The 14,280-nt window shown below is 40.7% G+C and overlaps 1 protein-coding gene across 1 annotated transcript in view; it reads left to right on the top strand.

Annotated features, from left to right (window-relative positions):
- The first annotated feature begins 217 nt into the window (after positions 1 to 217).
- LOC124606210 (serine/threonine-protein kinase 33-like) overlaps positions 218 to 14,280 on the top strand; it is a 90,453-nt gene continuing 76,390 nt past the window's right edge. The window contains exons 1-2 of the mRNA XM_047138183.1: positions 218 to 368; positions 11,749 to 11,919. Of these exons, the coding sequence (XP_046994139.1) occupies positions 218 to 368; positions 11,749 to 11,919 (322 nt within the window). The remainder of the gene's footprint in view (positions 369 to 11,748; positions 11,920 to 14,280) is intronic.

Genomic DNA, 14,280 nt, shown 5'->3' with positions numbered 1-14,280 from the left:
ATTTCATAAGCGCTCTTTTCTGAAACTTAACTTGCCCCAAAATATATCTCACTGTTTGAATCATTTGAAAAATTAATAACAGGTAATGAAATTTATGAAAGGAAAACAGTGGCCCGAAGTCGGGACCTTGGCGGCGACGTGCAACATTATACAATGTAGCGCCATTGAATGTATAGAACTTACGCATTGTTTTCCGCATGTAGTGAAAAAGAGGGACATGGTGTGGTTGCAGAAGCTGTACCTGGTGTTCGAACTTTGCTCGAGCACTCTGGCTCAGGAGTTCAGTGAGCGCCGGCAGTTCAGCGAGGCGGACGCCCGCGAGGTGATCCGCAAGCTGGCCAGCGCGGTCGCCTACCTCCACAGAAACGGTGAGCTGGCCGCTGCTTGCCTGTCCCCTACCTTCTCTTTTCTAGTACGCAGTGTGTCCGAGACAGACAGGTACTCTTAGGTCAGTATAGTATGTAGTATGTTGGCGTATTTATGTATGTGCCCAGAGGATCCATATGCCACTATGGTGCCTTACACATAGATCTATGCGTCCCTATGTTATCCTTGACACCTTGCGGAATATATCAGGAGTTGGACTTGTAAAGAAGTCCTCAACACTTATACTCAATTCTCCATTAATCTTGTACAGACGTCGAGTCACATAAGATTTGATTATTCCCTGTAATGAATTGTCTGGCGTGGTAAGGTATGGGCTTCTTTGTGGTCATTTCATTGTAGCTGCAGCCAATGACTTGGCAATTGTTCACAAAGGAACTCATGCATGTGTATAACAAAGTCTAATGGAGCCCCATCATGCTGTAACAACATGTGATCCATGATTCCCTTGTGTCTGAGCTGAGGTACTAACCAGTGTGTCCAAATGTGAATTTCATTGATGTGCCCTTCAAAAGAATATGGCCTGAAGAGGTGTCATTATGAAATTCCGTCTTATATCATAAAATGAGGCGGGTTCCTTTTCAGTTCTTACACGTAATGGGGATTTTCCTTAAACCAAAAAACCACATTCTTCCGGTGTGGACTGAATACATCGCTCATTCATTGGAAAATAACACTCTCGAGTGAGACTCGGTACTTCAAAATTGTGTTAACAAAGCATGGCAGGCAGCAGCTAAGTGTTATACTATGTCGTTGTCAGGAAGCATCTGTCTAAAACCTGTCACACAATACTGACAACAATTTTTCGTCACCTTCATAGCAGGGATACCAATAAAACAGCTATTTACTTCCCTGGTTGTACAAACTTGAGAGCGATACGGGGGCCCCTGGGATATACTGTTCCACACAGGGAAATTCAAAATATTTGTCCATTGTTAGTCGATTCAAGACATCCTGGGAAAAAATTCAGACTGCTCATCCAAATTATAGGTGAAACATCGGTCACGTCCATGATTTATTTTAAACACATGAAGTCACTACAGACACGAATGCATATGGCAACACGTGCCGTGTTAGTACAATTACCATATCGAAGTGGTAGACCTTAAGCCAGTTCACAGCAAGCGTTACAGTAAATTCAAATAACATCCATAAATACAACCACGGTAGCGTAGGGGTTATCGTCCATAATGCAGTCCGGTACATAGCTTTGTGAGCTATGAACTCCAGTTAACTTCTCAGGCTGTGAAAGCAACTTATAATGGCTTCATGACGCGTTTGGAAAAGCCCTCTGTGTATTTGATGTGTCCTATCCCGTTGTGGCCAGCAATGAACTGCCATCTGGTAAATTATCCTCCGTCCCCCCACCCCTACCCCTTGTATGTCACTCTCTGGGTAGAAATTGATACTGCTACGTGACACCAGATACCTCCCTCCTGGATTTGATATACGAGTATAAATTAGAGAAGATAAACTTCTTTGCCAAGATCGCTAATAACCTAGCAGTCGAGATGACAGGCATCTTATCCGCATGGCTGTAATGCATCGTGCAGCCACGTTTCGATCCCTGAGTCAACAGATGGGGACGTTTGCAAGACAACAACCATTTGCACGAACAGTTCGCCGACGGTTGCAGCAGCATGCACTATCAGCTCAGAGACCATGGCTGCTGGTACCCTTGACGCTGCATCACAGCCAGGAGTGCCTGCGATGGTGTACTCGACGACGGACCTGGGTGCACGAATGGCAAAACGTCATTTTTTCGGATGAATCCAGGTTCTCTTTACAGCATCATGATGGTCGCATCCGTGTTTGGCGACATCGCGGTGAACGTACATTGGAAGCGTGTATTCGTCATCGCCATACTGGCGTATCACCCGGCGTGATGGTATGGGGTGCCATTGGTTACACGTCTCGGTCACATCTCGTTCGCATTGACGGCTCTTTGAACAGTGGACGTTACATTTCAGATGTGTTACGACCCGTGGCCCTACCCTTCATTCGATCCCTGCGAAACCCTACATTTCAGCAGGATAATGCACGACCGCATGTTGCAGGTCCTGTACGGGCCTTTCTGGATACAGAAAATGTTCGACTGCTGCCCTGGCCAGCACATTCTCCAGATCTCTCACCAATTGAAAACTTCTGGTCAATGGTTCAAAAACGGTTCAAGTGGCTCTGAGCACTATGGGACTTAATATCTGTGGTCATCAGTCCCCTAGAACTTAGAACTACTTAAACCTAACTAACCTAAGGACATCAAACACATCCATGCCCGAAGCTGAAATCGAACCTGCGACCGTAGCGGTCACGCGGTTCCAGACTGAAGCGCCTAGAACCGCACGGCCACACCGGCCGGCTCTGGTCAATGGTGGCTCAGCAACTGGCTCGTCACAATACGCCAGTCACTACTCTTGATGAACAATGGTTTCGTGTTGAAGCTGCATGGGTAGCTGTACCTGTACACGCCATCCAAGCTCTGTTTGAATCAATGCCCAGGCGTATCAATGCCGTTATTACGGCCAGAGGTGGTTGTTCTGGGTACTGATTTCTCAGGATCTATGCACCCAAATTGTGTGAAAATGTAATCACATGTCAGTTCTAGTATAATGTATTTGTCCAATGAATACCCGTTTATCATCTGCATTTCATCTTGGTGTAGCAATTTTAATGGCCAGTAGTGTAGTTACCAACCTACTTACCAAAACAGCAGTAAGAATACGTAACAGACTAACAGACTGATGCATCGGATTGTCAAAATTAAAATAACTATATACACAGGTATTCACCACAAATATCTGCCTTATGTCACTCACAACAAGGCACATTATTGCAGCCACGGCACCGCTAGATATAAAGGGTCAGAAGTGACCCTGGCGGTGTCCTCTGAGTCGCTGAGGAGGCAGAGTGGTTCCCTGGTCACCGGTGGCCTGACGCCATCTCGATGACCTCATGACGGCAGTAGGTTCTACATAGTGTCCCCATCTTCCTCATGTATTTCTCAGCCAGGTTACTTGATGGGTTGCATGCTGAAATTCAAATGTGTTTAATCTTTTTTCTTCCAATGAAGAATCTCCAGACATGTGAAATAAATTATGAGCAATTGTCAGAGAATATAGCCTGAGGCTTTCCTATCTGTGGAATATACTTATCCTCTACAGTTGATACAGTAGCTTCACTAGTTGCTTTCCTTACTGGGTAAAGTTTGATTAATTTAGAAAATAGATCTACGAAAACTAAATAATAGCTACACCAACCTTTTGAACTGGGTAGTGGCCCATACAGAATGGTTGCCACAAGACTTGCGGGTTTGTCAGGGATGATGTTTTGCATAGCTCCTCGACTGGTTTGGTTGGTTACAGTTACTCTTTCGCACTTGCCACAACTTGAAATACACTTCCTTACCTGCTTCACCTTATTGAAGAAGTAGATATTCTCTTGTGATACTGCAGAAATTTCTGTGTCCCAAAATGACCATAACTTTCATGTGTATAGCTAAGTAATTTCTCAGTGAACTGCTTTGGCCAACGTAGTTATAACAGTCAGAGTGTTCCTGAGTACGTCTGAACAAAACACCATTATAGATTTTATAAGATTTGGTAATATTTTTCTCGCCTGATTTCCCTAACAGGGTTTTTACTGACATCCAATTTTCATCGTTATTTTGATTTCTGCCCATGTCATTACAAATTGTTTTGTTGATCATCTTGCCCTTCTGCTTCAGGCACCTTTTCATTACCAGTTTTATACAATACTCAGTCTCCTTCCTTTTCTCTTCAACATACTCCATCATATGTGGGGTTTCCTCAACAAAAGATAAGTTCTTTTCTATGTACATGCTGCTTTGTTGTGGAAATTTAGCTTGTGTTTCTGTATATAAGGCTTTCTCCTTCCAGTTCACTATTTCACTGGATTTGTGCAACCAATCTATGCTGAAGACGAAATGTTTTCCGAGGTCAGGGATAACAAGAAACCCATGGTTGAACATGGATGCACCAATTTCTAATGTTATTAACACTTGATTCTCCCAATGTTTCTACTTGTAGCCCTTTCAATCTTTACTACAATCACTGGGAATTCAAGATAATTTGAATCTTTCTTCTTACTGAATGTTTCTGCTATATTCAAAGTTCGACTTCTGGAGTTTATTAGGCACCATCCTTCCCATGCTCCAACTTTCACATTAATGAAAGGATTTCCTACCAACTTATTCCTCTAACGAATCATTTTCTATATCATCGTGATTATAAATATTGGTCACTTCATCAAATAATTTCATGCTTAATTCAGAATTGTGGGTATGTACGTCACACTAATCATTTTCAAAGAGAGATTTCAAGTTTAACGTTTGTTGATACTGGTCACTACAATTTTGAAACTTCCTGGCAGATTAAAACTGTGTGCTGGACCGAGACTCGAACTCAGGACCTTTACCTTTCGTGGGAAAGTGCTCTACCAATAGAGCTACCCAAGCACGACTCACGCCCCGTCCTCACAGCCTTACTTCTGCCAGTACCTCGTGGAAACACTTAAATTTTCTTTAAAATAGTTCAAATATACACCATTATGGTTTTTCCACCCTTCAGGATTCTGTTGTTTAGTTACTGCTGTCGGTTGTTCCAAGATTTTGTACAGTTTTATTGCATTCTTATCCTTTATAACACTTGATTACAAGCAGTGTAGGTTTTGTTGAGCACACTTATGGTCTTAAGCCCCATTACTACTTGAATCTTGAGCAGGTTTAGGCATTTTCAACTCCCTAGACTTTGCATAACTCATGTTTTCCCTATTGGTCCATAGTACACCAAACAACTCAAAAGGAACTGAGGCCTCATGTTCCTCATCTCTCAACATCCCTTCTCTCTTTAAACTTATAAAATATCTAACATCATCATATTCATCACTTCTGAGTTCAACTCTTGACTTCTCAACATCATCACTTCCAGGAGTAGCAGTTACCTTATTTTCTATTGCACCCTCACCCTTATGCTCAAACAAGTCTGCAAATTCAATGTCCTTGCAATCACTTCCTTCTATGTTACCCAAATATCTTGACTGAATAACTTGTATTGATCCCCTTCTTCTAAACTTAATGTTTCACCATTACTTTGGCTTTGTGAACGTTCTTTTCAGCAACTACTCCAAAATTCCTCATCTACAACTTCTTTACACATTTGAAATATATTAACTACTCTGCCTTTTTTTCTTTTTTACAACTCTTGAGTTAAGTGCGCATCAGAAACACTGGTCCCTGTGTAATGAAAGCTTTAGTTACCCCTTTCAGGTTCCCTTTCTGCATAATAATTCATGAAATTACTGTATTTAGCTCCACTTCTTCCACAATAGTTGTTATTGTAGTTAATATTACTGTTATAACAGTTATTGTTTCTCCAATAAGGTCCCCCATAACCATATTTTGCCTGTCAGTTCTTTTGAATGCCCTGTTCAACCTATCTGCATGTTTTAGGAATAGATCCACTGATTCACTAGCCCATAAGCCAACCCCCGCTGCATCCTTTTCAGGTAGCCATCTTTTGAGTTATTGATCTGCATTAATTCATCAAACGGTTGACTCAAATGTAGTAACTTTTTCAACTGGTCCCTGCAAAACTCTTCTATAGTGCCCTTTTGTTCTCAGCATCTAGGTCCATCCAGAAACCCACTCGTAATTCTAGCCTGCTCAGCTTCATACCAAAACTTTTACAAAAACAAAATAAACTCAATAAAGGTTAATCTATGGCAATTAAGTTGGTTTGCCCAGGATGAAACTTCATCGTCTAAGAATCTTTTCACAAATTTTATGTTGAGGTCATTACTTATTCCCTGTATAAAGTTGTCTTCACAATGCTGCTTGAAATCTACCGTTTGAAAATCTTTATTGCAATTAAAAAGCTTATTGGAACAGGTAGAATACCCAGCATTGAAGAATATGTTGGAACAGGTTCCTTCTTGTGATTACTGCACTTGTTTCTGTATATTAAATACATTTGCATGAACTGTGAACATTGGTATCAGTTTCTTTCCCAATTGTTCCGACTTGTTCTGAGACATCTTATTATTAAGTGTACCACTGTTTCCCATGTTTTTCTGCTTAATGACTTCAAGTTCACACTTACATTTGGTTTTTACAGCACTAATTTTAAATTGCACCTTCTCATTTGCGTCAGTCATTCTCTGTTCAAAAATTGTCAGCCTGGAATCTGAGTTGACAGTCTTCTTTTCTACATTTTCTACTCACGCATCTAATTTCTCTACATTGCTGCAAACAGCTGTTGCATGATCACATACCTCCGCCACACACCGTTGGGTGGCTTGCGGTGTATAAATGTAGATGTAGGTGTAGATGTACCTGCTTTTTAACATCATCAATGTGACTGGTTAGCTCAGTAACTATCTCAAACGTAGCCGTTTCAATTGCAGTGTTTTCATCTTCAATTGTTTTTTTTCGATTCTGTTGTTCAGTTGAGGTTCTGTTATTATCTTAAGAAATTTTGGTAAGTTCTGAACTAATAAGAACATTTTTGGACAGTAGCATTAATGTCACGATACATTTTCGTTAAAATGCTTTGCAAATTCCCTGTCCATTGTTTTCACTTTGGCCTAGGTCTCCTTGATTATGATCTGCCTTATCTACATTTGACAGGTCAAGTGACACTCTTTCTACATTTTCTTGCAGAAACTGTACCACCTCTTCAATCTGGTTCTTGTTTTGTTTCGTCAAACAGACTCGGCATTTTGAAAAAAATTGTTACTCTTTGCAAAATGTCGATACTAAAGTACATTTTAAATTATAATATTTTCCACTATCGCAACACAAACTTGAGAAATAACAGTCGTAAGTGTACTTAACTTAGGTGCCAGTTAACACTTCTGTTTCTGGAGTCTGGCGTCCATCTTTGTTTTTCCGTCCATGGAGGCATCGATCTTTAATTTGCATTTCACATGACAAGTATGTTAGCAGCAGCCATCTTGAATTTTTTGTTGTATCCTATGGCTGTATGTCACTGAAATAAAAACTCCAAATCCCTTTTCTACAACAGAAACAAACCTGTTAAAATATGCGTATTAGAATCCTGGCCGCGGCCCACGCTTCGCTTCATTTACCTGTCCTAATACCTTTCGAGTATAAGCAAATTCTAGTACTAGTCTTCTACCCTAAAGTATCTAAATTTGGACAAAGTGAAGAAGGAGTAGCTGAATCGACTGTACTTAGCTTTACGATGTCGAAGTTTTGACAATGATCTCCCAGGCTACTGCTTCTTGTTCTTGTACAAGATTGTAAAAGTAGATTCTGTTAGCAGGTTTCTGTTTGACATTTGCTTTTCAATAAACAGTCTTGTCCATATAGTCATTTTCTACTAGACGTTCTAATTCCAGATTCTGATACACTTTCACAACTGTTTACAATATTCACGTAAATTAGTGATGACAAAGGTTTATAGAGCGACCGTTAACACCCGTCCGATTCGTAGCATTCCTGACAACCAAGTGCGTCGTCAGCATCGATATGCCAAAGACGCCGTAAAACCTCCAGTTGGAGTTGATATTCTGGTTTTAGATTATGCTCTTTTGAGACAGGTTAATACCATGACAAAAACTAGAAAAATATGAAACATACAGGTTGCAATACGGCTTACAATATCTATTGGTAATTATTTATGGGACTATGATGTTTATATTGTCTTGACACTGGTATTCTCAATTTGACTTGGGCGTGTTATCTACTCTGATTGTCAAACAGGTATTTTACAGTTTTAAGTTTTTCTACGAATAGGTTACTTCTGTTTTATCTTCTGTATGAGGATTCACAAATAATAAAAGTAATTTTGGCGTGAACGAATTTGTAACTCAAATATTCTTTTTTGAGTTCAAAATTACTACGAAATTTTCGTATTTCAAATTTGGCTATTTTCTGTTTGAGATAGAACTAACATAACCTACGAAGCATTTCAGTGTCTCTGTCTCCTAAATTTTTAGAGAGACGTAAAGTTCCAGAAAGTAATTCAATTAATAATTAATATTATTTCACAATTTGTGTAATTTTCGTCTTCTGCTTTGTTGTTGAAATTTATATGATGTTAACGGTGAGAGATTTGTTTACATGTAATATGAATTTACGTGTTTAAAATTTTATGTTTTCTCCGTAATTGCATAATTGAAAATCTGGTTTGAAGTCTACATTGAAGATAATTTTTGATAAGCTGTAAAATCCTGATTATATTTCTTGTACATAGATTTTACAGAGAATATGTTACTTTTCGAAATATTGTGTGAACAGTTTAAACGGATTAAGTGGTAAGACTTGTATCTCCTGAAGACTGTAAAGTTGAACTAGGAAGCTTTAATGAATCTACCGGTACCATATCTATAATGTTATGACTTGAAGGGGCTGCGAGTATAGAGCTATATTGTACATGGCGTTCGTCTACCCTGAGGAGCCCTGGCAACAAGTGTCATAGCTCAGAATCTCTCATTCCTGGTCTACTCTATGCGATGCTGGGGCCAAATAAGACGTGGTGGCGCTTGGTAGCCCCTCCCATTGTTTTTATCATTTGTTGGTTCAGTGCATGGACCATCGTCTCCACCTCACTGTTGCCTTACAGATGGAACAATGCCAAGGTGACATTTAATGCAATTCCTGTTACAATAGCGACTAAATGTTTTTCATATAAATTGTAGACTATTGAATGATAATATGGTACGCGCTAGGTCTTCTATTGATAATGACTCTGAGATAGTAGACATGAGGGAAAGCTATAGAATGGACAGTCCACCAGAACTAACCACGTGGACCAATATGCCATTTTGATACAAAATATTGACCCACAAATAATTAACCTCAGTATGGTTTAATGGAAATCTTGGATACTAAGCATGATTTCATTTCACAACGGGGAAAGAAACAGAAGCATGAACAAATGGTACTGCCCTACGATGAGTGAACAGTTGCCAGAGACTCGCCTTATAGTCACATCACATGCAATGAGGACGTCCAATCTCCCACTGCAAGCCTAACTTCTACTCACAAAAGAGAAGCGAGAAACATTAGATGTCTGTAACAAGGCGGAAACAGAAACAGAATGATTAAAGCTTTGTGTTAAAATTAATTTATCCATTTTACTAATTGTTCAGCTGGTTGCTGTATTTCTGAAAATAAAGCCTTGTCTCCCATGGAATAGGACACGCTAACACATGACTCTGACTGTGCAAGACTATAAGCCGCTTCACTGTAGCTTCCAAGCACCGCCTAGAGAAATACCTTCACTTTACCAGCCAGCAGTCGATAACATGTGTACAGAAAACCTTGCAACATCTTAGCGACACAGGATTCGCCTAAAATGAATATGAAGCGCGACTATTTAATGAACGAATTCCAGCTTCTGTGTAGAAAAGCTAAAACAATCTGTCTGAAAATTGTGGTGATACACACGTCCGCTTTGCAAAGGCGGAACTGCGAGATCCAGAATGGTAAATGCTTTTTACCGCATTGCACCAAGCTTCGCCTGGTAGTGGGCTCTATAAAATTTGTTTATAGAGCAAAGTGGAAGAGCTTTTGGCCCAATGGGGCACTGATCATCTCCTCGTTAACTGATGGTCACAAAGCTCAACGAATTTATGTCTTTGCAGTTGAACTGAAGCCCAATCAGAGTCATAAAAGGCCTGTATTGATACATACTGAATAGCGGGTCTATCCACCTACAGACATTGAACTGTTGAATCATGTAAGGTCACGCTGTCGCCAATCCACTTAGTCTGAATATCGCAGTGCTTTACTAGACGTGGCCCTGTTGGAGGTGGTATGTCGTTGCCTTCCTGAATTACGTAGTTACACAGGGAACTTCAGTCTAAAGTGGACTCCCAACGGCGCTGATACTCGGCAGTTTTCACTGCCTAACTGTTTTGCCATTTGGAAATACAGGGTTTAACGGGTATAACTGCAGTTTTTTTATATGTCAAACCTTAGTTCGCACATACATCAGTGCGATTGTTGTTTTTTCTCTGCGTCGAACAGTCTTTCCACAAATACGTCACAAATCTTACGACCTGATGTTTTCTACGTGGTCGTACTGCACTAATAAGTGGACTACGCCTGTCAGAATAGAGCATTCACGTGTTCACACTTTAGCAACTTCAGAAAGCTGCTGTTGTCACATGTACTTGGAGGTACTAACCAACCTAAAAACATATGACTTGGAATAGCTATAATTATTAGTCCACAAACAACGTAAATACTGATGTAATATTCTTCATTACATCGTTCTTAGTCAACAGTAGCAATATCTGCACTTATGTCCATTACGCCCTGTATGTTTGGAAAATAAAGTTGAAACACAAAATAAGGTTTTAGATGTCATGCTGTTAAGAATCAGAAGGGTGACTATAGTATTGTTAGTAAAAAAATTAAACAGCTGACATTTGTACAAGAATATTGCTACCCAATGATTCAAACTGCTGACTATTTACAACGAACTTAGTTTTCATTCGCAAGTTTTAATAAAATTTGAGCGGTAACAGTGAATAATTGTGTCCTGAACCGCCAGTGTATCCCATTCGTAAACCTAACAAACAATGCAACGATTTATGAGATTATGTGTTTGGCACTTGACAGCTGGAAAGTTCTTGGTAAACAGTAGGAAAATTTAATCGTAATTAATATTTGTGTTTCTCACAGAGAAGGACGTCGGTGTTCAATATTATTTCGTTTTTAACTGGGCTCCACAGTTGTGATACTTCCAGTGCTTCAGCCTCAGGTGTCTCCTTTGCATTTAGGTTCACAGAGTGGGGCAATCTGAGGTACATTTGCTTGATGAATCTAACTTGCACTTTTCTTATGATAGATAGAACTGACGTGAAATATTTTCAGAGAACTTCAGAACATTTCGCCGTTGTTTTGTATTCCTGTTTGCACTATCATCCTATTGATTTGTAAATGGAATATAACCCAGAATATATTGATTCTGATTTTTTTTATAATAATGATGATTGTGCTGTTCAGAGTGTTCGGCCGTGTACCAAGTCATTCATAAGTTGTGTAATGTAATCATTATGTTTCCCTGAGACTTTAATTAAATACATGCATTGCCTGTGTTCTAATAAAATACCTTAACACAATGAATTAAGCAATGCATGATAATGTTTGTCAAGGTTTTGATTTTGTTATACTTATCTCGTGTCGTTGTCGATTAAGAATTCGATGCCAAGAAGGGAATAAAAGTAAATCACCTAACGTAGTTAGCTTTATTAAAGCTTCTTTTAGTGTTTAACCCAATATCTTCGTTCTCTGAAAGGCCATTTTCATAGCTTTGCCATAAATTGGCGGAGAAGCATGCTATGATGTTTCTTTCAGCCCACGGAAATTCGCAGGCATCGTGCACAGGGACCTGAAGCTGGAGAATATCCTGCTGACAACGAACCCGGCCGACCCGGAGGACAAACTCTACATCAAGGTGACCGACTTCGGGCAGAGCGTCGTCCGAAGCGGAGTCGCCCACGACCAGATGCTGCACGAGCGCTGCGGCACCATGGCCTACATGGGCAAGTACACCCCCCCCCCCCCCTCTGGCTCTCTCTACACTGTACAGACTATCAGAATAAATACCGCCTACAGATGTCGAAGCAACTCGTGTGGACGTAGACAACACTCTAGGTGACAAAAGTCGTGGGGTACCTCCCAATATCAAGTCGGACCCTCTTTTCCCCAGTGTAGTGCAGCAACTCGGCTTGGCATGACCTCAACATTTCGTTTGAAGTCCCTTCCAGATATACTGATATATTGAGTCATGTTGCCTCTATAGCCGACCATAAGAGCGGAAGTGTTGCTTGCGCAGGAATCTGTGCACCAACTAACCCCTCGATTAGGTCCCATAAACGTTCGATGGGATTCATGTCGTGCTATCTGGATGACCAAATCATTCACTCTAGTTATCCAGGAAGTTCTGCAAACCAGTCGCGAACAATTGTGGCCCAGTGTCGTGGCGCATTGTCATCCATAAAAAAGTCCATTGTTGTTTGGGGAAATGAAGTCCATGAATGGCTGTAAATGATCTCCAAGTTACCGAACATAACTATTCCAATCAATGACTGGATTAGTTAGACCAGAGATCCAGTCCATTCCATTTAAACACAGCCCTCACCTTTATGTATCACCAGCAGCTTGCACAGTGCCTTGTTGACAGCTTGGGTAGATGGCTTCATGGGGTCTACCCACTCTCGAATCCTACCACCATCTCTTAGCAACTGGAATCAGGAGTCATCTGACAGGGCCACGGTTTTCCAGTCGTCTAGTTTCCAACCGACATAGCCACGAGCCCAAGTGAGGTGCTACAGCCGATTTCGTGTCGTTAGCAAAGGCACTCGAGTGGGTCGCTGCTGCCACAGACTATTAATGACAAATGTGCCACACTGTTCTAATGGGTATGTTCGACGAATATGTCACATTGTTTTCTGTGATATTTCACGCATTTCTTGAAAGTCAGTACCGCCATTGGACTGTTTTTTATTTGCAGTGTTGCGTTTACACGATCGTTTTTTCGGCTTTACAATGCCATTATCAAGTATTTTAAATATTGACCCTTAGACAATGTGTCTAATTGTGTATTTTGAATATGACAGTATGCCATCTTAGGCACTGTATAACATTAAAACACTTGATAATGGCACTGTAAAACCGAAATCGTGATCGTGTAAATGTAACACTGCAAATAAAAAACAGTCCAATGGTGGTACTGACTTTAAAGAAATATATTATGAAAAAAATATTATATTCACGCATTATTGATTGTTTGTTACCACTGACAGCTCTACGGAAACGCTTTCGGTCGTTAAGTGACGGGAATCTGCCATTGCATTGTCCGTTGTGAGACGTGAGACGCAATGCCTGAAATTTGACGCTGTGGATCTAGGGATATCGAATTCCGTACTGATTTCTGAAATGGAAGGTCCCATGCGTCTAGCTCCAACTACTATCCCGCGTTCAAGGTCTGTTAAGTCCCGTCTTGCGGCCTTAATCGCGTCGGAAACCTTTTCACACGAATCACCTGAGTACAGATGTCAGTTTCGCCAATGCACTGCCCTTTTACATCTTCGGTACGCGATACTCCCGGCATTTGTGCATGCGCATGTCGTTATCCCATGATTTCTGTCACAACTCGGTTTAGGACATTCATTCTACTGAGTTAGATCATGAGTCATTTGCTCTTACCTAATTGGAAGAAGACAAAAAAAAGACAATGGATCAACAACAGATAATTTACATTTCAGTAAAACTTTGACATGTTCGATTTCTACATATCATCTATAATAACTGGAAAATTGGGGCTCTCTGCTATTGAACAGAAGTGGAAAAAATTGTAATAGAGTGAGAAACATCAGGTCGTCTTCAAGGTGCTGCGTTAGGTTCGCTGCCACTTCTCCTGTAACTAAATGTCTTAGTTTCATTGTTATTAATGTAGTACACACTGATGAGCAAAATCATTATGATCGTCAACTTAATAGCTTGTTGTGCCATGTCTATAACGCAATGTATCATCTATTCTACAGTTCGTTTGTAGATTTGAGGAGCTACGTCGCACCAGGCGTCTAAGCACGAATCATGTAACTCCCGTAATCGATAGCAGCCCAGGTGGAAACCATCGGATTCACATCAGGCGAATTTGATGACTTAGACATTAACGTGATTTCGCTATCTTACTCCTCGAACCAGCCGGCCGAAGTGGCCGTGCGGTTAAAGGCGCTGCAGTCTGGAACCGCAAGACCGCTACGGTCGCAGGTTCGAATCCTGCCTCGGGCATGGATGTTTGTGATGTCCTTAGGTTAGTTAGGTTTAACTAGTTCTAAGTTCTAGGGGACTAATGACCTCAGCAGTTGAGTCCCATAGTGCTCAGAGCCATTTGAACC

Source organism: Schistocerca americana, chromosome 3 (assembly GCF_021461395.2).
Source record: "Schistocerca americana isolate TAMUIC-IGC-003095 chromosome 3, iqSchAmer2.1, whole genome shotgun sequence".
Taxonomy (NCBI): Eukaryota; Metazoa; Arthropoda; class Insecta; order Orthoptera; family Acrididae; genus Schistocerca; species Schistocerca americana.
This window is presented reverse-complemented; position numbering and strand designations above follow the sequence as displayed.